This window comes from Microtus pennsylvanicus, chromosome 6 (genome assembly GCF_037038515.1).
Source record: "Microtus pennsylvanicus isolate mMicPen1 chromosome 6, mMicPen1.hap1, whole genome shotgun sequence".
NCBI lineage: Eukaryota > Metazoa > Chordata > Mammalia > Rodentia > Cricetidae > Microtus > Microtus pennsylvanicus.
Window position 1 is genome coordinate 119,277,418 of NC_134584.1, and position 21,406 is coordinate 119,298,823.

The 21,406-nt window shown below is 53.8% G+C and overlaps 2 protein-coding genes across 4 annotated transcripts in view; one reads left to right on the top strand and one right to left on the bottom strand.

The window, feature by feature from the left end:
• The window catches only part of Kiaa0513 (KIAA0513 ortholog), a 48,323-nt gene extending 38,716 nt beyond the window's left edge, over window positions 1-9,607 (top strand). For 2 of the 3 annotated variants that reach the window (XM_075977469.1, XM_075977466.1), the window contains exons 9-13: window positions 69-146; window positions 1,212-1,241; window positions 3,845-3,925; window positions 4,187-4,281; window positions 5,131-9,607. In XM_075977469.1, coding sequence (XP_075833584.1) covers window positions 69-146; window positions 1,212-1,241; window positions 3,845-3,925; window positions 4,187-4,281; window positions 5,131-5,180 — 334 coding nt within the window. In that variant the 3' untranslated portion in view covers window positions 5,181-9,607. The remainder of the gene's footprint in view (window positions 1-68; window positions 147-1,211; window positions 1,242-3,844; window positions 3,926-4,186; window positions 4,282-5,130) is intronic. The other variant, XM_075977467.1, reaches the window with a different exon arrangement.
• A 1,067-nt stretch (window positions 9,608-10,674) lies between these two features.
• On the bottom strand, window positions 10,675-21,073 carry Cibar2 (CBY1 interacting BAR domain containing 2). The gene is made up of 9 exons (XM_075977471.1): window positions 20,943-21,073; window positions 18,484-18,718; window positions 16,609-16,677; window positions 16,423-16,524; window position 16,067; window positions 13,968-14,077; window positions 12,809-12,922; window positions 11,682-11,783; window positions 10,675-10,901 (listed from the first exon to the last, which is right to left on the bottom strand). The coding sequence occupies exons 1-9, from the start codon at window positions 20,960-20,962 to the stop codon at window positions 10,785-10,787; spliced, it is 870 nt and encodes a 289-aa protein (XP_075833586.1). The 5' UTR covers window positions 20,963-21,073; the 3' UTR covers window positions 10,675-10,784.
• Between the last annotated feature and the right edge of the window lie 333 nt (window positions 21,074-21,406).

Consider the following 21,406-nt stretch of genomic DNA (forward strand, 5'->3'; position numbering starts at 1 on the left):
CTTGGTGTGGAGGGTAGGAAGGGCGTACCTACTCCTGGGTAGATCTTTACCCTTGTCTCATCCTGCAGGCACACATTGAGGTTCTGGAATGCAGCCTTTTTTGATGCTGTCCACTGTGAGAGGCGGAAGCGATCCCCCACCACCAGGTATGAGCCAAGAGTGTCCCCTCCAGCCTTGGGAGAGGACCAAGTCTTGGCTCACTCTCCCAAGTTCTTGGGAGCCAGCAAGATGGCTGAACTGCTGTTGGGTTCTTCCACCCATGTGTCCCAGAGCCCTGCAAGCTGCCTGAGGGGTTAGTGCTCACAGCTTTGGGGGTGGGATGCTCAGCTTGCATGGTGCTTTCTGTTCTGGGGCTCTGGCATGACATGGCCTGATCCTCCTGAAAATGCCACCTCTGCCCAAGGGAAAACACTGGCCTCCACTCTACCCCTCCATCCACTGCTAGCATCAGGCCTGGCAGTGTAACTACCCCCTGGGCCCATAGCTGCAGCCTAAGCAGACCTTCCCAGCCATGCCCACGCTAGTCCTGCACCTCCGATGCCCTTTGGGACTCTGTTCAGAAGGCATGGAAAGCAGGGAAGGGCTTGTCCCCAATACCACAGAGGCTCTCTTTGGGAGCAGGCACAGGTTGCTACCCACTCCAGTTGGCTGCACGGCAGCAGCTCCTATGGAAGGACAGCCAGCCCTACTGGCCCGCAAGTGTGGGGCTTTGTAGCCAGTAACTCAGAGCTTGGATTGACTATCACGAGGGAGGCCCTGTGTCTTTGCTGTGTTTGAGAGGGAGCAGATGAGCAGAGCACCATCTGGTCGAGGCTCCTCTGCTGGAAAGTGATTATTTGAGGTTGTGCCCTTCCTCAGAGGAGCAGCTGAGGCCAGTGGAAATGAGGTGGCTTGCCTCAAGTCCCATGATCATCTGTTGGGACTGTTTTGTGGGGAAACTGAGGGAGCATGGGGTGGATAAGGCCCTAGACTTCTAGAAGACCCTGGGGAGAATTCCACTCTGTCTGGAGACTGGGCAGCCTCCAGGTGCGCCATTGGCTTCTCACTGAGCTCTCCCAGCACCTAGGGATCCATCTGTTCTGGGTTCCCTGTCTCTCTCTGTCCTCTCCGCTCCCACCTAGAATAATCCTCTCTGCTTGTTCTTTTCCATCCACATATCTTGCATGACTTTGACATGTGCCTTTGTTTACCTGTTTCTGCTGCCGCTCCAGAGGGGATGCTGGAGAGCAGGAGGAGAAGAGGTGTGTGTCCACGTGACTTCGTTCCATTTTACAGCTCTGGGGTTCCTTCCAAGGCCACTGCCAGGAGGGGAGGGTGTCTTTGGGGAGGCATGCCCTGTGCTAGGTAGGCTGGTGACAGGGCCTAACCCAAGACAGATAGAGCTTGCCAGGGTCAGAGCACCCTAAGATAGTTAGAAAACAGGACACTGTGAGCCACCCCAAGAGGCACACAGTGCAGAAGACTGCTAGCCCTCAGGGGCATGGCACTCTCATGGACCTCTCTGTACCTGGGCCAGACACAGGAATCCCACAGGTGTGGAAATTGAGGGTGGATGTGGAAAAGCTGTCCTGTTTCCAGCTCCTCCCACTCCCACTGGAGGGATGTGCTACCTGGTCTAGGGTCACATAGAAGGACCCCCTCTCCTTCAGCCACTGGGTAATCAGAAGAGCTGGGGTGGTCCCTTGAAGCAAAGATGGGCTGCCTGCCTTTGAACCTGCAGGGGTCTGACTCATGTGTCCCAGAAGTCTCTGCGACATTTTTAGAGTAAAAGCTGTGCCCAATCACAAAGAGCTGTGAACCCAGGTGGGTTTCTCTGGAGCCTGGACACACATGTTTCATGGCAATGGTTCACAGCTCTTCTGCTCTGATGCCCCTTGATACTGTGACTTCACGGCAGCTGTGAGGAGTATTCAGGCCTGACATCCCACTCTCAGTGTCAGGGACCCATACCCCCATGTTCTCTCAGAGAACCCTGTGACAAGCCAGTTTCCTAGGAACAACGTGGGCCTGAAGATGGGCACTGTCACAGTCCACCCCCACCTCCCATCCCAGACACCTGAGCTGGTCCATGCTACTGGCTCAGCGACCTGTTCTGAATCCAGCTGAAGGAGCTTCCACCCAACTAGGCCTCACAAGCCACCTCAGTGGAGCCCAAGCTGCCAACTGGTCAGCACAGGCCTCCTGGAGAGTAGCTGGTGTCACTCAAGTTCCCCAGCCTCCAGCAGCTGTCTTTCCCAGTGTCCCCTGCTAACAGCAGATTCCTTTCCATCGCCTAGTCCCAGAGGTTCCAATCAAGTGCAGAACGCACACATGCACACACACATGCATGCACTCACGTACACACAGACGCAAGCACACACGGGGAGAGAGACTGCTTAGATTGTGATAGATGTTCCATGTGTAGGTCATTGCAGAGGCCTGAACTCAGCTCTTAGGAAGCAACTAGATAGAAGGCACCAGCCAGGCCAAGTTGCTCATGACCTTTTACTCTTCTTTCAGAAGTCAGGTGACAGCTCAGTTTTTTAGTCCTGCCTGCAGCAAGGAGAATCACTTCCTTATGAGGTCGGGTATAAAGGATCAGAGCTGCTATGCTGCCCAACTCAGTGGTTTACTGTGCACATCTGTACATGGCAGGCCACTGGTGGTACAGGGTTGTGTGTACCTAAACAGCCTCAGAGCAAGTGTTGGAAGGCTGCACCATCCTCCAGTGCATTCTGGGATCTCGATAGGTGTGCTGCCTGAGCGTGCGGAGGGTGCAGGTGAACTCCACCCTGCTGAGCTGTGGCAGTCAGTGGCCTGGGCCAGGAAGAGCCAGGCCTGGGCTTTCGTCCCTTTGTTTTGTTCTCTCCCTTCCTTCCTTCTGCTTCTCCACGACTGACCTCTCCGTCCTCCATGCTACTTCTCTCCCTGTGCTCTGATCTTTCTCTCCACTTTGCTTTAGTTAGAGTCATCCATCCTGAGGCTTCTCTTTGGAGGAAGTGGGCCAAAATGAGCTCCCCTCCCATGGGAAGCCGTGTATTTGTCCTCTGAGTACCAGGGTCTGACTTCACATGGGCAGTGAGCATAGACACAGGGGGCTGCTGTGCCCTCTTAAGGGTTGTCCAGGAGCCTTACCAGGAAGGGGAAAGCCAGGGTGATGGGTGGCAGGCAACAGTCTTTCTTTGTTAGTGGCAGAGGTGTTAGTATAGGCACTTTTCTCTCCTACTCCTGGGCCTTTCCTCTACACAGGGCAGGTGGATGCTTAAAAGAATACTCCAATCTTACCCTGGTACCCACCCCATGCCACCTGTCCTTCTTAGAGACTGCCCACAACCCCATTGGCTTTAGAGTTTGGGCTGGCTTCATGATGGCCACGTGGTCACAGACCAGTGCCAGGAAGCCTGTAGGCAGAGTGTCGAGTGACTGTCTCCTCCATGGTGGGAAACAGTCATGGTGGAGACTCCCTGTGATTCTGTGCAGAAAGTGTGGCTGTCATATATTCCCAGGCTCCCCATTCCTGGGTCTCCTGTAGATGCTGCCTTTCGCATATGGTCACAGGACACCAGGCAAGGCCCTACACTCCCTGAATTTCCTGACCCGTTAAGTGGACCAAGTCCTCAGGACAAAGAACCTCCCAGGTCTCCAGGACAACCGAGTGTTGTTATCTTTGTGGTTCTTCATCTTAGGCAGGGAGTAAATGCTGGTGTTTGGCAATCCCCAGACAAGTGGCAGTCTCTGGTGGAAGGTACCCCCAAGTCAGGTCCCCATGTGTCCAAGAGCCAGTGCAGACTACCAGCTCCACAGAGCAGGGGAGGGAGGGTCCCAGGCCATTCTGAAGCCCATCCTGTCCTTCCTGTGCCCACAGGGAGAAATGGTGCCACATGACCCAGGAAGAGCGGGATGACAGCCTGCGGTTCAATGAGAACATCACCTTCGGGCAACTGGGGTGAGAACCGAGCCATGAAACCAGCCTGGGCCACCTACCAGGATGGGGTGGTGTAGCAGGTCTGATTTTTCAGGGGCACAGGGGTTGTTAGTCGGTCCTTCTCTTGATCCTGGAGTGCAAATTCCAGTTAAGAGGTGTGGGTAAACTTTTCACCTGGTGCTGCCCCAGATCCCAGCCAATCCCCCGGTCTTAGAGCCCAGGGTCTTGGCTCCCTTTTCTGGACTGACGGGAGGGTAATGACCATGGGTGTTTCTCCTGCAGTACGTTCACCCACAACATGCTGGCCTTTGGCCTGAACAAGAAGCTGTGCAGTGACTTCCTGAAGAAGCAGGCTGTGATTGGCAACCTGGATGAGGGTGAGCTGAGCAAGGGGTATCATGGGGAGGTGGGAGCCAGAGCAAGCCCTCTCACCCTGCCAGAGGAGGGCACCTGCCATGGAAACCTGTTTCCCTGGCTTACCTTCTTTCCCCAGTACATGGAACGTATACTCTGGCTGTATAGCTGGAAGTTGTTTCTGGTGAGGGATGGCAAGTGACAGGAGGCACAGCCAGGTCAGAAATGAACATGACTCTGTCAGTCTATCTCTTGTGCAGAGCAAAACCTTGGCCACAAGTATGTACCTTTTAGAATGCCATCTGTCAGGGAAGGATGGTGGATAATGGGGGGACTCTGAGGCTTCCCAGAGTCCATTTCTCTGCCTCAGCAGAGAGCCTTGTCGCTCAGTGTTGTCTCAACACTGCAGCAAGTTTGTGTGTCACCATTTGCTACTGGTGTTCTCCTGGGCCAAGGCCTTATGTTTAGACCTCTGTTTGATAAACCAGTAAAAGACCCCTGCCCTCATTCCTAGCCAGGAGGAGCTGCTGCAAAGGCACAAGGGCATTTGCAGCCACCAGGAAGCCTCACTGTTATCTCCCCCTCCATGTGGCCATCAGAGCTCAACAAGCCTTCTGTTGACTGCTGGGGCCGCACTCCACACTTGACACCATTCCTGTAAAAATCCGTGTTCCTCAGAGTGAGGACCCACTCCCAAGTGTGTGCTCCTTGTCAAGGGCTCAGCTCTGAGCTCTAGCGAGCAGTGCCTAACTACCTGTGACTGACTGTGGCTCGAGCCAGCAGCCTCATCCCTGGCCTGAGTGTGCAGATTAGGCCAAGTCATTCCTGGCCACCAACCATCTCTTCTGGAATAATCCTGTCTTCTCTTCCAGAGCAATACAAGCTGCTAAGTGACCACATTGAACAAATGGCCACAGAATAGAAGGTCAGCACACGCCGCTCTCCCAGGAGCTGTCACCCTAGTGATGACCCTGCATGACACCAGCAGCACCCAGAACCGCTCCTGGCTGCCCTAGAACTAGCAGTTAAAAGACTCCAGAAGCCTGTCTCCCCCTGCCTGTGTTTGCTCCCCACTCTATGTACAAGGTGTCCCTTTGGTTACACAGCTAAAAATGAGGGACCATCTACCCCCACCTGTCCTTGAGCACCAGGCTTATGAGATGAGACAGAGGGTGGAGGAGGCCATAAGCTAGGGTCCCAAAGTTCCTGCTGAGAGCCAGGGACATGCGGACATGGAGGTGCAGGAGGGATACACACAGCTATAAGGTGTGAACAGAACCTCCACTAAGGGTCACAGCCTGCCACTCCCTGCCACAGGACTTTCTGGGAGCATAGCTGTGTGGAGGGACTGTGGAGCCTTCCTGAAAGGTCTTGGATACCTGCTCTTTGTCACCTCTGCATGGGGCAGGAACTAGAAATCACAGGAACTGGAAGAGAACTCAAGGGTTGTCACTTTCCTAACGGTGTGAGCATTCTGCCAGCCACAACCTTGTCTCAGACTCCAGAGTCTGTCAACAGAACCCGTGAACTGTCCACTCAATGCCGTCTATCCTTCAGTAGCAGAGAAAATCCTTCAGTTCCCAGACAGCAACAATATATGTCATGGAGTGCAGGAAGCGTGGGGGAAGGTTGTCTGCAGCGCTGGGATGACACCCTTGCTAAGAGCAACTGGTTAGAGCTGGAGCACAGAATCCATCTGACTGAGAGGAGGCCACAGGGAAGTGAAGTTGCCTGATAGCTCCAGCCCGTGCCCTTCTCCTTCTGAAAGACCCACAGGGACTTTCCTCTTCTGCACCCACGTGCCAGACAAAGTCTAACCCACAGCATCCAGTGTGCTGGCTCCAGAGCTGCTGTCCCCATCTGCCCCACCAGCAGCCTAGGTTCCTTCTGTGCCAGCTACAGCCATTCTGGCCACTGACCTTGAATTCGGCCTTGCAGGCTCTGCTGTCACTCTTCATCGCCTCATCGTTCCCCGTCCCTCAGCCTTCAGTCATATTTAGTCAAGGTCTGTCTGCAAGCACAGCAGTCCTCTCCTGACAGCCATGTACTCAGCTGCCGAAGGCAAGCTTTCCCTGTGGGGAATGTCCTCCTAGGATGTCCAAAGAAAAGCAGATGGATCGAGCTTTTGAACGAGCATTTCTTGGATGTTGGTGGTGACCGAGGCCGTTCATTCATCGCAGAACAATTCCAACAAATGACAGCCTACTCAGCCCCTGATGACATAGGATGTATTGTTGGGGCCAGCAAGGACACCCACCCCAACATTAGGACCCCATAACTGTGCCTGTCTCTGCTCCTGTGCTTAAGGGAGGTGACGTCAAGTGGGGTCACCCCTGCTGTCCTCTCTAGAGCCTTCCTCAACTGTACAAGCATGGCAGCCTCTCCTTGCTCCTCCCAGTCCTGCATTAGTTGAGTTCAGTGAGACTTGACTCCAGCAGCTGCGTTGTCTGACTTCTGCCTTGCCCCGTGCAGCCATGCACAGCCTTAAGGGGAAGAGCACCAATGGTTCCAGCACACGGTCTTTAGAAGTGACTTGGAGACTGCTCCACACCAACTTTTTGAGATATCCCTTCAAGGAAAAAAAGAAGGATGGCTCTGTTATCTGTTTTGTCTGTCTTGCTCTTTATTCTTGCAGATCCAGCCCCTCAGAGTTGGGAAATTCTGACCCACGTTAGATCCACAGGCCACTGCTAAGGACTTGGTAACCCTCTGAGGACAAGGTGGTCTTTGATGGAAGCAAAGATGCAGGTGATGGAGGTGGTTCCACTATCACATGCAGATGTCCTGTGTTGACAACTAGCCTTGATAAAGTTTCATATCTGGGAGCCTCTGGCCAGTGTCTCTGGGAGGTTACCAGTCTGCCCCATGAAGTATCTTGTCTTCCAGTGGTAGCTTTCCCCTAGGGCTCACCAAGCAAGTGTGAAGGGGGCTCCCTGGCAAGCACTCCTTGGCTGCCCGGCTGAGCTCACAAGCAGGTCAAATTACCTGGATAATCCCAAGCAGTATCTCCAGTCTTGGCCGGTAGTGGCCCAGATCTGTGCAGGCCCATTAGCAACACACTCAAGCCTTCCTGGCATGTGACCTTCAGGGCTGCGTGAGTCTTTGTCACTCACGACAGTGTTTACCCTTACAGAAAATAGTCCCCAGTTCTGAAAACAGGCCAGTTACTGTGGCTCTGCTGCGGTCAGCTTTGTTAGGGTATTGTGGGTGTTGGTGGCAGAGCGTGGCAGCCTACAGGCTGCCTCTGCTGAGTGTCTAGCCTCAGACAGGGCCACACGCAGGTCTATTGAGAGATCTGCATTGTGCATCCTGGCACACCGTGATTTTCCTCTTGTCCAAGAAACAAAGGGGCTGAGGAGGTCAGTGTCTCAACAAGCAGACTGCGGACAAAGCTCGTGTTCAAGCTTCATCCACATGGGAAGGAAGTCTTCCTGGCTGGGCATAGTGTACACCTGTAATCCTTCACTCAGGAGGTGAAGGCAGGAGGATCAGGAGTTCAAGGTCATCCTCAGCCACACAGGGAGTTCAAAGCCAGCCTGGGCCACATGAACTCAGGGTAGCCTTAGAGCCAGTGTCCCATCTGAAGACTTAGCCTGATGCAGATGGGGTCCCACAGCCTGTCTTGTCCCCCCTCATCTGAGAGGAAGCAATCAATGCTCTGTCGGTTTCTGTAGGTCAGGGACCCTGCAGGGCCCATGGACACAGGAGGCTCCAAGGGCAGCTTGCTACTCTAGAAACACCTGCCACTCCAGGTTGCTGGTGTGAGTGGCCCAAGCTTCTCTGCTGGGAACTATGCGAAGAGTAGAGGTCTAATTGTGGTGACCTTAGGAGTCCCAGGTGTAGTCTCACCTGACCTTGACCTTCCTGGGGCACGTGACTAGCTGGTTTTTCATTCTGAGCCTGCACAGCTGGAGCAGCTTTATCCCGGTTCCCAGACTGCAGTCGGACAGCCAGAAGACTCCAAAACTAGAGGATTCTTGTATGGGACACGTACAGCCTCAGGGAAACAGTAAGAGAACCTTCCTCCACAGAGGTTCCTGGGTTCCAGCCTCCTGCCCCCGCTCCTCCCATCTTCCAAGTCAGCCAGCTCTGCAGAGCCCTTCTAAGGGCTGAGCTGCCTAACCAGTCTATCCTTCAGATCCGTCCTCACAGCCATAGTCTCAGGCTTGTTTAGCTTGAGAAGCTGCCGGTAGATGCCCATGGAATGGGCCTCATTGACTGGACAGGCCTCTTGCGGCTGGGTTCCTACGCTCCACTCCATCAGGGATGGGACAGGAGTATACTGTTAGGTAAGAAAATGAGTGGACCGGTCTTTTCCAGTCTGCTCACATGTGGTGAACATACCCCTACTAAGGCTACCTTCCATGGCAGGTTCCTGCAGGGCCTTCATTCTGCAGTCCCCCTGGAGACTCTGGGTCAGTGTGCTACCTGCTCCTGGAGAGGGGTGGGGTCCAGGGAGTGATGTGGGCCAGTTTGTCCTGCTGCAGGGTGACAGGGAAGCTTATGCCAATGTTCCTCTGGTAGTTGGTCTGAGCTTTGAAGAACAGATGGGCACAGAGTTGGGAGCACCACCCCAAGTTGGGCTGTGTTCATGGGGCTCCTCAGGAAGTTGGTGCTTTGGGGGACCAGCTTCACTGTAGACTCCAGGTTCTGACAGGAAGTGGCATGAGCCCAGGTACAAGTTGTGCTCAACTTCAGAGACAGAACTTTATCCAGAAAGGACCCATGCCCATGGAATGCCTTGGCTTGGACCCTGAGCTGAGGCTGAGCCTTACTCCTAGATGATGGCTGTGTTCAGGGAAAGGAGGAAAGACACCCTGCCTGGGGGAAAAGGTTGGTTCACCGCCATGCTTGCAAGAGGCGCTAGCATAGTGTCAGCTGGGGAGAAGAACGCTGGTCAGTAGCCTGAGACCGACCGTCACTTCATTCAGAATGGGGATCCCTGAGAGGGATGAGTTGGACATTTGACTGTTGGGAGATACTAGTCTCAGACAGCAGCCATGTATCTCTATAGAGCATATGTGAGGACCTGGACCGTCGGCTGCCTTGCTCTACCTGGTTCCCAGTGCAGTTTCTGTGGGGACTCCGCCTGCGCGGTCTGTTCTCTCTTTAGGGTTCCATACCCATTTTTTTTGCCAGAAGCCCTCCAGTGATGCTGTCTTTTATATGTTACACAACTTGGTGCCCTGCCAGGTCATGTTCTAAAATTAAGGTTGAGAAAGTTATGAGGTTGAGGATCTCAGGCAGGGCTGTTTCCTGTGAAGAAAAAAAAAAGTGTACCTATCCATATATATAGTACCTTGACTTGTCAGGAGGTGAAAACTGAAATAAATTATCTTTGAAAAAGAAGTCATATTAACTTGTTTTCACATATCTGTGAGGACCTCACGGAATACATAGTCACATCATGGGCTTTGCAGAAATAGATAGCCCCCCCCCCCCGTCTAGACTCAGAAGCTGGGCTAGAGTTTGCCTGAGGACAGTGTGGCCTGCTACTTGGACATGTGGGGTACCTGATCACCACCTGTCATGTGGGGCCAAATTGGGGTCTCCCAGGAGGGAGTGCTTTGGCTCAGAGAGGAGGCAGGGTCGGGGGCACGCTGATGCCAGGGGGTGATCAAGCCTGCGCTTACCCAAGTTGTCTGTGGAACAGTAATACAGGACAGGGGATACCCTCTCACCCAAGAGTTCATTGATCCAAGTCTAGGACCTATCACGTTCATGGTGGCCTCATTCTTCCTAGGGAACAACCCCTGAAGAGTGTGCCCAGGGATCACCTCACACATGCTCCTGGAGGTGCCCACCCACCCTCTACCTACCCTCGCTGTGGATCTCTGTATGTTTATGGCCCCATGGCCATTGTATAGATCATGCCATGTCTGTGTGATGGCTGAGATCTGTGCCTATCTGCCAAGTCTGTGTATTGAAGAGTTAAGTCCTGGGGTGCAGAGCCTGAAAATGGTCCTTGTGCAGGGGTTGGAAGGCAACCACAGCAGGGGTCCTCAGCTTACAGAAGGGGGCATTTGGGCACAGACTTCGGTGCACTTAGGGAGAACACCATGTAGAATCAAAAGCAGACATTGGGCATCGTGGCCACAGGAACAGGCTGCACGAGCCGGAAGCTGGACGGAGGCCTAGGCTGCCCGTACCTCCCCGCTCTGGAGGAGCTAGCCCCCCAACACCTGATGTGGATGGCAGCTTCTGGGTAGGGCGGTCTATTCTGCTGCTGCTTTAGCCTCCCCGTTGGTGGTACTTGACCAGGAAGACCCCCAAAACTAATCCACCATGCTTTAGCATTAACACATGTGGAGACTCCGGTCCCCAGATGAAGGCAGGAAACAGGCAAAGCAAGGATGCAACTGAAAGTCACATGTCTCTCACTGACACCAGGAGTAGGAGTCCGCAGAGCAGCCTGCTGTGCCGATAAGGGAAGTGAGGCTCCGGGGATCCCTGACCTGAGGACACAAGCAGAGCCCACCAGGGTCCAGGCCAGCCTAGGCCTTCAACCTGCTACTGCATCCTCTTCCTAGTCACGGCGTCCCTGCTGCTGTCCCTTGAGGTCCTCCAGGGGGATCTCCTCCACAGAGTCTGCCTCGCTCTCCTCCTCGTCTTTTCCCTGGCGTGCCACGGTGCTCTGAACACTCTGAATGACGGAAAGAAAAGTCACAGCCACAGCATCCAAACCAGGAGCAGTGGTGATGAGGAACTGGACAGGTGACTCTCCTGTACCACTATAAGGAGGGACTATGGCCATGAGCCACATAGTAGGTGAGGCCAAGAGAGGGCATGACTACCGGCCAGCCACAGAGAGTGCATTGGAGAAAGCCCAATCTCTTTACTGTGCTTAGAAAAGACCTTTGTGAAGCTCAGTGACAACTCTTGGCCATGTCCACCCCCTCTCAGTGTCCCCCTCCCTCATAGTGTCCCCCTCCCTCACAGTGTCCACCCCCTCACTGTGTCTCCCTCCCTCACAGTGTCCACCCCCTCACAGTGGCTACCTCCCTCACAGTGTCCACCCCCTCACAGTGGCCACCTCCCTCACAGTGTCCACCCCCTCACAGTGGCCACCTCTCTTCACTGTGACTCTAGGACCATGCCTGCCCTGTCCACTTCCTTCTTGCAGACCCTGCCAATCTCCCCGAGGTTGTTGGCCTAAGGCTGGCGACGGCGAGCCATCCTGAACCGTCAGATGACATTTGCCATGTGTGCCTTATTCCTAACATCTGAGAAGTTCTGAATCTGGCCCAGGTGGGATCAGGTCAGACCCTGTCATGCCAGACCTCTGGAGTGGTGGCCCACGCAGGCAGACACGAACAGTCCCACCCCAGCGGTGTCCCCATTGTACCAGCTGTCAGCCATCCATCTACTCCCCTGGCTTCTTCACTTTGTCCTGGATTGACTCCCATGATATGTAAGTGCTCACCTGGCTGACCAGAGGCCAAGGGAGAGATGGAGAAGGGCTGGTGTCTGTGGGTGGCCGAACTTCACTGTGCCCATAAATTCCATGCATCTTGGCTCTGAAGTCCTGCCAAGGAAAGACCAGGGTGAATGGATCCAGTTTGAAAGCACAGGAGTGGAGTAGGAAGCAAAGATAGGAAGCTATGAAGCCTCTCTGGGCACTTCCTGTTTGCTCTTTTATAGACCTTACAGCAGCCCCCTGAGGGGGTGCTCTAATCCCATCAAACAGATGGACAAACTGAGGCCAAAGGCACCAGGTAACACAGAGAAAGCACTGGTTAGCTATTGCTCTCCACCCCTCAAAGAATATTGTAGAGCTGGGACTCGGGCCATATGCCTGTAATCCTAGCCCTGAGGAGGCCGAGACAGGAGGATCATGATTGAGGCTATCATGGGCCATAAAGACGAATGAAGCTTTGGAGAACCTGGGGTTCTTCTGTAGCCTTCTGTGTGGTTTTAAAGCTTATGTAACAACCCTTTGATGGATCTTCCATCTCCCATTCTGTTCTTGAGTGACAGCCTTAGTGGGTCATCTGTACCATCCTGGCAGGAGCACACAGAATGATTTCCTCTTGACCCCAGGCTGTGGGCTTTGTGGACTCCTGGCTCAGTCACCAAGCTCCACACCCATTGGACCCCCACACTGCCTCCTAAGGCACCTTTACCCTTTCCCTGTGTCCAGAGAACAGCTACCTCCCATCAACATCTGCCCACACAGAAAGACGTCTTTGAAATAGCCCGGCTCCAGACTGTGACCCAAAGCCACAAGATACAGGGACAGACGATTGGCTCACAGCGTTGGTTCGGGGACCTGAGCTCTGCAGATAAAGCTTGCTGCGAATCTAATCAGCACGGCTGGGGACAGTCAGCGCTTTGAGCTGAGAGCTGAGTGCCAGCCACAGAAAGCTTTTGTCCCAGCTATCTCTCTTCAGTACTGAACAGCCCTGTGATGCTGAGCAGGTGACATTCCAGGTGACCAGGAGAAGAGTCCACGACGGGGTGGCATCCAGACCAGCTGTTTGAAGTAGCTCATCAGAGCAAGCCCTCAGGCTAGATAGAAACCCACAAAAGCAGTCAAGCCCAGGGACCCACCTGCAGGTCTCGCTCCAGGTCGTAGCTCTCCAGGGTCCTGAAAGCGCTGGAATACACCTCCACTGCCTTTGCGTGGAAGACCATCTCGATGGTCACAAAGTCAGAGAAGATTCTCTGCAAGAGAGAAGCCTGGTCAGGGTAGCAGCGCCACACAGGGTCACACTGTGGATGCCGAGCAACATCCCTGAGTCTTTTTAAATTGGGGGGAGGGGGAGAGAACAGCTCTCTACCTAGAGGCAAGAAGACCCCACTGGTACCAAGTCCCTTTCACACCGCACTAACAGTCCCGGCTTTTGGAAAGCCTCCTAATCGAGACACCAGTTCCCGGCTTCATTCATTTATATACTCACTCATTCACTCCACAAATACTTCCCAAGTACCCGCAACTGCCCAGGCCCTGATGGTCTGGAGGTCTAGCTGATCTTCTGTACCCCAGAGGTAAAAGGGGTAAACCCAAGACAGAGGCCTGACCCAGGGCACAGCATGTGCTAAGTCCCTGGGGTAGGAAGGAACCTGAGCCTTAGCTTTGGGTGGGGGTGACTGTGTAGGAGGCTGGAAGGGCCCAGATTGCTGCCTTGGGAGGGGCTGTTCTTTGAGCCTGGGACAAGGTGAGCCAAGGGTGTGAACACCAAGCCTGACAGATCGGAACTGTCTGTCAAGAGGTTCCTGAGTTTTAAGGGTGGAAAAGAGAGGACTGGAGGGCAAGGCAGATAGGGACATCCGTGGTTAGTTAGTCCAGTGAGAGCAAGTGGGACTTGACCTAGTATCCCATGATGCTGGGCGGGTGGGGGTTCTGGTGGAGATAAAGGAGACCCTGCCTGCCTCACAGCACCCCAACATGGCTGCTTCCTAAAAGGGCTTTTAGAGCTTCAAGGAGGAGCTAGGTGGACACACCTGGGAAAGAAGAGCAGGCGCAGGAGGGGACAATGGGGACAGACCTGTGCCTCAGTATCCTCCCAGTCAAGAGCACTGAACGGCTGGGTGAGACCAGCCTACCCTAAGCAGACAGGCTGCCCCTGCAGCTAGGATCAACTCTCCCCAGAGCCCTGGCCTCTGAGGGCCGTGTTGTCACACAGTGCATGTGTGCCTACTCTCAAACACGGGAATTCACACCCGCTCATATGCGTGCACACACTCACACAAGGCTGCCACTGCCTACCCGGAGGTCCTTCAGCTTCTGCTCCTGGAAGGCATCCACTGTCTCTGCCAGGTGGTGGGTAGAGCGGTTGGTGTCCACAGAGGCCCTCTGTGCACTTGTCTCCGCCTGGGCTCGGGGACACAGGAGTAGAAAGTGTCACAGGGTGAGCCTGGCCCCGAGATACTATTCTGGGTCGTTCTCAGTCCTACCATCTCCTGTGGGGCACTTTCTCCCACCTTGGGTGGTCTCTTGTTAACTGGGTCATTGAAGGAATAGTCAGACAGACATGGTGAAAGCATGTTCACTGGGGCTGGACAGACCTGCTGCTTAGCTGTCTGACCTCAGACAAGTCACTTAACTTCTCTGGGCTCAAATTTTCTTGCCAGCCAGGAGGCAGTTATGAGATGTGCTTGCAAAGTTGGGAGAATTGGATGGTAAAAGGTGGGAGCTGCTCCACAGGGGAGCCCATGTTCAGCATGTGGGGGGGGGACCGGAGAGCCTCACAGTCAGCTCCAGCACTGACAGCAACAACCATCATTCCAAGACAGGTACTTGCTGGTCTGAGCGTTACTCAATGGAGCTTCTGTGTTTGTGAAATGGAGCTAGGGTCTGGTCCCCAGTAAGGGAAGGGAGCAGGGATCTAAACAGATGGGTGACCAGGAGGTAGGGGCACTGGCGGGGCTTAGGATACAAGTCAGGTGCTTGCTCTAAGCTGAAGGCCATGCCTGAGCCCCTCACTTCAGGTGTGGTGCTCCCCAGGTTATAGAGTGGACATCTAGAGATGTCCACCTCCTAAACTCTGTGTCCTGTGCACAGGTCACCAGACAAGGCTGCAGTAGCCTGTGGCTGCTTATTTATCTGACCTGAGATGCATAGTGATCCCGAATTCTCTGATAAAGCCCAGGCGTGAGCTGGAGGGGAACTGGGGGAAGGTGTGCATAGGAAAAGTGTGGGGAGGGGACAATAGGACAAGAGGCCCAGTGGGACTGTGGCCTAGATGCTGGAAGAGGTAGGGCCAATCCCCTAGTTTCCCAGAGGCACAGCCTGCCTACTCATGATGAGGCCAGAGAGCCCCTCGGTCGATTCTAACCCCTGATCTATGAAGAGAGAGAGAGAGAGAGAGAGAGAGAGAGAGAGAGAGAGAGAGAGAGAGACCATCTGTCATGGTGACACCCAATGAGGCTGCTTTCACAGTGACAAGCAGGACAGAGATGGCTAGCCCTCTAGAGTCCTACACCCAGCTCACAGGCAGGCTGGTGCCATGGAGAGGCGTTAGTGTCATCTCACTGAGACTGGCATTCATACCCAAGCTTGCCTGAGTTTGCTTGAGTAGTAGTAGGGCTGGGGCTGGCAGTGGCTACCTTGTGATCAGGATGCAGGTGACCCCATGACTGGGTGGCTTGCTTGACAGAGCCCAGACCTCCTGACCCTCAGCAACCACCCTCCCCTTTGCCTCACCTTGCTGTGCTGAGCCCCGTGGGCACTGGCCTCACTGGTTAAGTCTCACCCACCCTTCCATGAAGTCTTTGTTACCTGTATAAGATGCGGAGATGCTGCCTGCCCAGGTGGAAATGGAATACACAATACTCACCTGGGACTGAGGGGGGCTGTTAAGGTTTCAGATGAAGCCAGGTGGCCTGCAGGTTAGGTAGGTACCCTGATGTGGGATTCCCCTCTGTATGCTATGAATATATTTTAATACCATTGGTTAATAGAGAAGCTGCTTTGGGCCTATGGCAGTGCAGAATAAAGCCAGGCAGGAAATCCAAACAGAGATTTAGAGAGAAAGTAGGCAGAGAGGCAAAGGGATGCCATATAGCTACCAAAGGAGACAGATGCCCTGAAATCTTACCAGTAAGTCATGAGCCTTGTGGTAAAATATAAAATAATAGGAGTGAGTTCATTTAAGATGTAAGAGTTGGTTAATAAAAAGTCTAAGTTATTGGCCAAGTGATGTGGGACAATTCTGTATTCTGTCAATTATGTTCTAAATAAATGCTGATTGGCCAGTAGCCAGGTAGGAAGTATAGGCAAGACAACCAGACAGGAAGTAGAGGTGGGGGAATGAGAACAGGAGAATTCTGGGAAGCAGGAAGCTCCATCCGCAGTCCTGCCCAGACACTGAAGAAGGTACCAAGTGATGTGGCTAACATAGATAAGAATAATGGGTTATTATAAGTTGTAAGAGCTGATAAGAAGCCTGAGCTAATGGGCCAATCAGTTTATAACTAATGCAGGCTCTCTGTGTGATTTCTTTGGAACCTAGCGACTGTGGGAACCAGGCAGGAGAGAAACCACAGGCAACAGCCAAGAAGTGTTGTAATTAGTATAGTTTCTGTGTGATTATTTCAGGCCTGGGTAGCCAGGAAATGAACGAACAGTCTCTGACTACAGTACCCCCTTGGCAGCCCCAGGTCCCCAATCCCTCCAGTGCACTGTGTGGAATGGCCACCCTGCCTAGCAGGAGGAAGGATACAATCATTTGTCGATCTGAGGGTGACTTCTGCCTTAATTTCTCCAGCTTTTCCAGTTGCTTGATCTCATTATTTTGGACACGTTTACATTTCTTGATATCTGCCTACACAGAAAAAGAGGGCCGTTTTCTAGGGATCCCAAGGGGCCAGGCCCCACTCCTGCACACCTTGAAGTGCACCCAGCTCACCTGGGTCTGCTTTATCTGGGCTCCATAGAGCTTCAGGGGGCTGATGACCTTGGCCTCCAGCCTCTCAACCTGCAGAGCGCATGGGACAGCGTAAGAAAAACAGAGAAGACAGCTCTATGACTAGATACCTGCACCCCCAGGAATGGCGAGGGCCTGGCCTGGCCCTGCCATGAGCTTTTTCCCACTAAGCCAGCATCCCTAGCTGTGTGCTGGGATAGTGACTGTGCCTCAGACTATCTCAGCAGGTTAGTGGGACCCTTGCAGAGCCTGGGAGGATAACAGCAGGCACAGAACTTGTGACTAATTGCCTCATCATAACCACCATGACTTTCCCGTCATGTGTGCCAGAATAAACCCTGGTGGGGGGCAATTCTGTATTCTGTTGATTACATTTTAAATAAATGCTGATTGGCCAGTAGCCAGACAGGAAGTAGAGGTGGAGAAATGAGAACAGCAGAATTCTGGGAAGAAGGAAGCTGACTCCTCCCAGTCCTGCCCAGACCACTGAAGAAGCAGGATGTGACCTGACCCACTGAAAAATGTACTGAGCCATGTGGCTAACATAGATAAGAATAATGGGTTAATATAAACTACAAGAGCTAATAAGAAGCCTGAGCTAATGGGCCAATCACTTTATATTTAATGTAGACTTCTGTGTGATTCTTTGGGGCTAAACGGCTGTGGGAACAGGGCAGGACAGAAACCCCAACAAGCAAGGCCCCCTCATGTTACAAAACCCTTCCTGCCTTAGGTCATTCTGTCGGGTGTTTGACTGAAGCAATGACACGCTAATACAGCCACAGTGCCCACAGGACCCTGAGGTGGTGCTGCTCTGAGTCTTGAGGCTTCAGCAGCAGCAGAGGAGTCCCGGGTCAAGGCCTGTGGAGGGCCAGTATCTGGGCAAGATAGAGAGGTCTGCCTTCCTGTCATGGCTCCTAGCGTCTTGGGGATCAGATGCGCCAGAGAACAGGAGTGCGTGGAGCGCCACTAGGCCATTCCTTTCCAGTGCCCTGGACCCTTGAGAGGGACAGTGTCATGGTAAAGGGTCATGAAAGGGACAGCCAGACCCCTTCCTTTCAGAAAGCTCGGTTGCAATTCCTTTCTCTGCCCCTTTGATGTCCTAAACGCTTTAAGAATGTAATGTCCTTCTTGGGTGGCTGTGTGAGCTCTTTCTTAGGCTTAGTGCCAGCACTCAGCATGGAAGGCAAGGAGGAAGCCAGAGGCCTGCAGCTGGGGGGGGGGGGATGCTGGTTGGCACTCAGTTGCCCAGCACGGAGCTAGAAGCTTCCATTTTCCCACTGGTTAGAGAAGGGAAGGGTGCCTCACACCCGTAACCCTGGCACGTAGGAAGCTGAGGCAGGAGGCTGGCCTTGAGTTCCAGGCCAGACTAGACTACAGAGTGACCTTGTTCCCTCCAAAAGGACAGTGGGCATAGGCAGCCACCCAGTGACCATGTGGCATCCCCATGTACCATCAGAGAAGCACAGCAGCCTCTTTCAAGTACAGTTACCCTGTATGCCAAGAGGTTGCACCTGCCGGACTATCTGTGGGTATAGAAAGAGCTGTCTGTCACCCAGCCTGTGCTCTGTGGACCCCTTTGTAAATTTCAGCCACAGCGTTCCCATGTCTTCTTCTCTGCCAACCATACAGGATGTTTCTGAAAAGACATCACTCCACCACTATCTCATTCATCTTCTCCCTACACCAGGAATCTATGCCCCTCATGGGACCCCCGATAGGCTTCCAGGTCCCCTTGACTGGAATGGTCATTGTCCAGCACATTGAAGCTTTCTAGCTCTCCACCCTGTCACCAGTGTGTTCCTGAGGGGAGAGAATGTTCCAGCTCTCGCTTCTGACCCAGGCTGCCATGTTCACCTCTGCCTGCCTGTAATCCTGCACTTTGGCCAGGTCCTCTGCAAAGTCTCGCATGGTAGCCCGAAGCTCCGGGTTCTCAGTGTTGGCAAAATCCATGAGCTGCTTCACCAGCTGGTCGGCCTTGTCACGCAGCCGGGCTGTCTTGCGCGTGTAGGAGGCCAGCAGTGAGCAGAACTGACCGAAATACCTCTCAGCGTTGGTCACAGTGTTCTCCATGGCCTTCACCTGACTGTCCCTGGATGGGGGTGAGGTCACCAAGTGCAGACAAGGTTACAGTCCCTGGAGTCACGGTACCCACCTCTCCAGTGTGGCAGGCACCACCCAAGCACCTGATCCCCAAGCACCTGGTCCCTGGGCAGTTCTAAGTAATAATCCTTGGGCCCATTGAGGCAGAAGACAAGACCTGCCTATGCCCCATGACCAAGCAGCAGTAGATGGGACTCAGGTGGGGCCTTTGTCCCTGGGGCCTGAGAAGGGGTGCAGCACCCCACACTCTCGTACACACCACTGTCTCAACTGCAGAGGCTCCTCCTCCAACCCTCTCCACTCCCATGGGCCCTCCCCATACTGTCCACTCTTCCTGCCTTTTGAGAAGCTTTGGGTTCATTGAGTGACCTTTGGGGGAATCTATTTGAGACTAAAAGATAGTTTGAGGCCTGGAAAAATGGTTCAGTGGGGAAAAAAAAACACCACCGAAGACCTGAGTCCAGATCCCCAGTTAGAGGGGCTAGAGAGATGGCTCAGTGGTTAAGCATGCCTATTGCTTATAGAAAAACCGAGATTCAAAACCACCTGTAACTTCAACTCTAGGGGATCTGATGCCCTCTGCTGGCCTCCATGGGCACCTACACTCATGTGTACAAATCCACACTTGTATACACACATACATAACTGGCATGGTCATGCATGCCTTTAATTCCAGCACTGGGGAGGCAAATCTCTGTGAGTCTGAGGTCAGCCTGGCCTCCATAGAGACTTTCATAACAGCCAGGACTACACAGAGAAACTGTCTCAAAAACAAAACATACACACATTCTCTCTCTCTCTCTCTCTCTCTCTCTCTCTCTCTCTCTCTCTCAAAAAAAAAAAAAAAAGTCAAGAGTGACACCACATGTACCTGTATGTAACTGCAATATTATGGGGCATGGAGACAGGAGGATGACTGATTTGTTGTCTGCCAGCCTAGTATCAGTGAGAGACTCTGTCTCAAGGGAATAAGGTGGAAAGTGACAGACACCAAGCGTCCTCCTCTGGGCTCCGCACAAGTGTGCACAGGCACACAGAGCCAGCCACATACATGTTATAGACACACAAATACACAACTTATTTTTAATAGGACTGTTTTGCACACCCTCTCTCCTTCCCAGTCTCTCGAGCCTTGCAGTCCATTTGGTACCAGGGTCATCGCTGTAGACAGCCATGATGACTCCCACTGGGTGCGGCGTGCTCAGGTGTGACATGCACGGTGCCATGTCCCCACCAAGCTACCTGGAGAGTATTTGGGCCCTTGCTCTCCCATTCTCCCTGGTTGGTCCCTCCTCCTGCCCCACCAGCCCTGAGTTCCTCTATGGAGCACCGTGCAGACTGCTGACCACTGCACTCCATACCCTCGCCCTCCCTGACACACACAGGGCTCATGCCACCTTTCCCACGACCCATCCCTGTCCGTCCCTGTCCCCTTCCATGTAATCTACCCACACCCGGTGCTCAGTGATAACACAGGGACTCAGCCTTCCTAGAGTTCGGGGGCCTGCTGCTGTGTTGGCCTCCTTAGGCTCCCCCCACATCCCCCTCTCCCAGTCCCTGGCTGTTGCTGTCCTTTGCAGTTCTCGCTTTCTAGAACCCAAGCCCCTCCTGGGCCCCCCAGACCTGTGAGGAACACCATGTCCTAATGAGCCTTAATTTTGTAGTTTACAAATGCTCTGGTCACACTCCCCTAGAAGATGTTGCTTTTAAATCAAGTAAACTGAGTTCCAGAGAGGCAAAGTGTTCCATCCAAGGGCACACAGCAGGCCGGACCCCACTCACTCACACACAGGTTAGACATGCAGGTCCCAGGCTCTGGGAAGCAGGCCCCTTGGGGTGAGACCGGGAAGCCAACTTGTAAGGAGTACCCTAGGTGCATTCAGGGCACCCGGCCTCTGAGCCATAGGGAGACTCAAAGTCAATCAGAGAGGGCAGATGACAGTGAACCTGGGGCATGAGGCAGAGCAGTGGGCAGGGTACCCGAGGGCAAGGTCTGGGACCTGAGTTGTCAGGGGCTTTCTAGGAGGCACGAGTGGGAAGCAGGGAACAGACCCGTGAGTGGCTGTACCAGGTCTCCAGGCAGCAAAGGCGAGGCAGGCAGACTGGATCCTGGAAACCTCTGTGCTCCAAGCTCTATCCTCCCTCCACCTAGAAGGGATGGCGGTGTGCGCGATCCCGCCAGCAATTCCCTCCCAGCAGCGCAGGCTGCTCACCTGGAGAGGACGACATTCATTGTGGACAGAGGCAATTGCCGCCTTGATCTTGGGGAATAAAAACAAGGTCCCAGGGGTTCCCTAGGCAGAGAGAAGTCAGCCAAGGCTGGGCCCAGCTGTGTGGTCTGGCTGGGCTCGAGGGACTCTGCTGCCTGGTTGCCAGGCAACGGGCCATCCCAGGCAAGCCCTGGGAGGAGCCCTGCTGGTTGCCGGGCAACCAGGGCCTCCCCTGTGGGGTGAGGAGGGCTTGCTTTGGGCTTAACTGCACTCTGAAATGGGGCGGGATGGGTGGGTGGGGTAGTAGAGAGACTCCACATGTTTTCAAATATGAAACTTCTTGGGGTTCCAAGAGCCTGTGTTCACCAGGGGAACAGGGAGAGCCCTGAAGGCAGCTTGCCTGGGACTTTACCCCGGGTCCTGGCACAATATGTGGGCCCCAAGGTAGAGGGCCAGGTGGGCGGGGC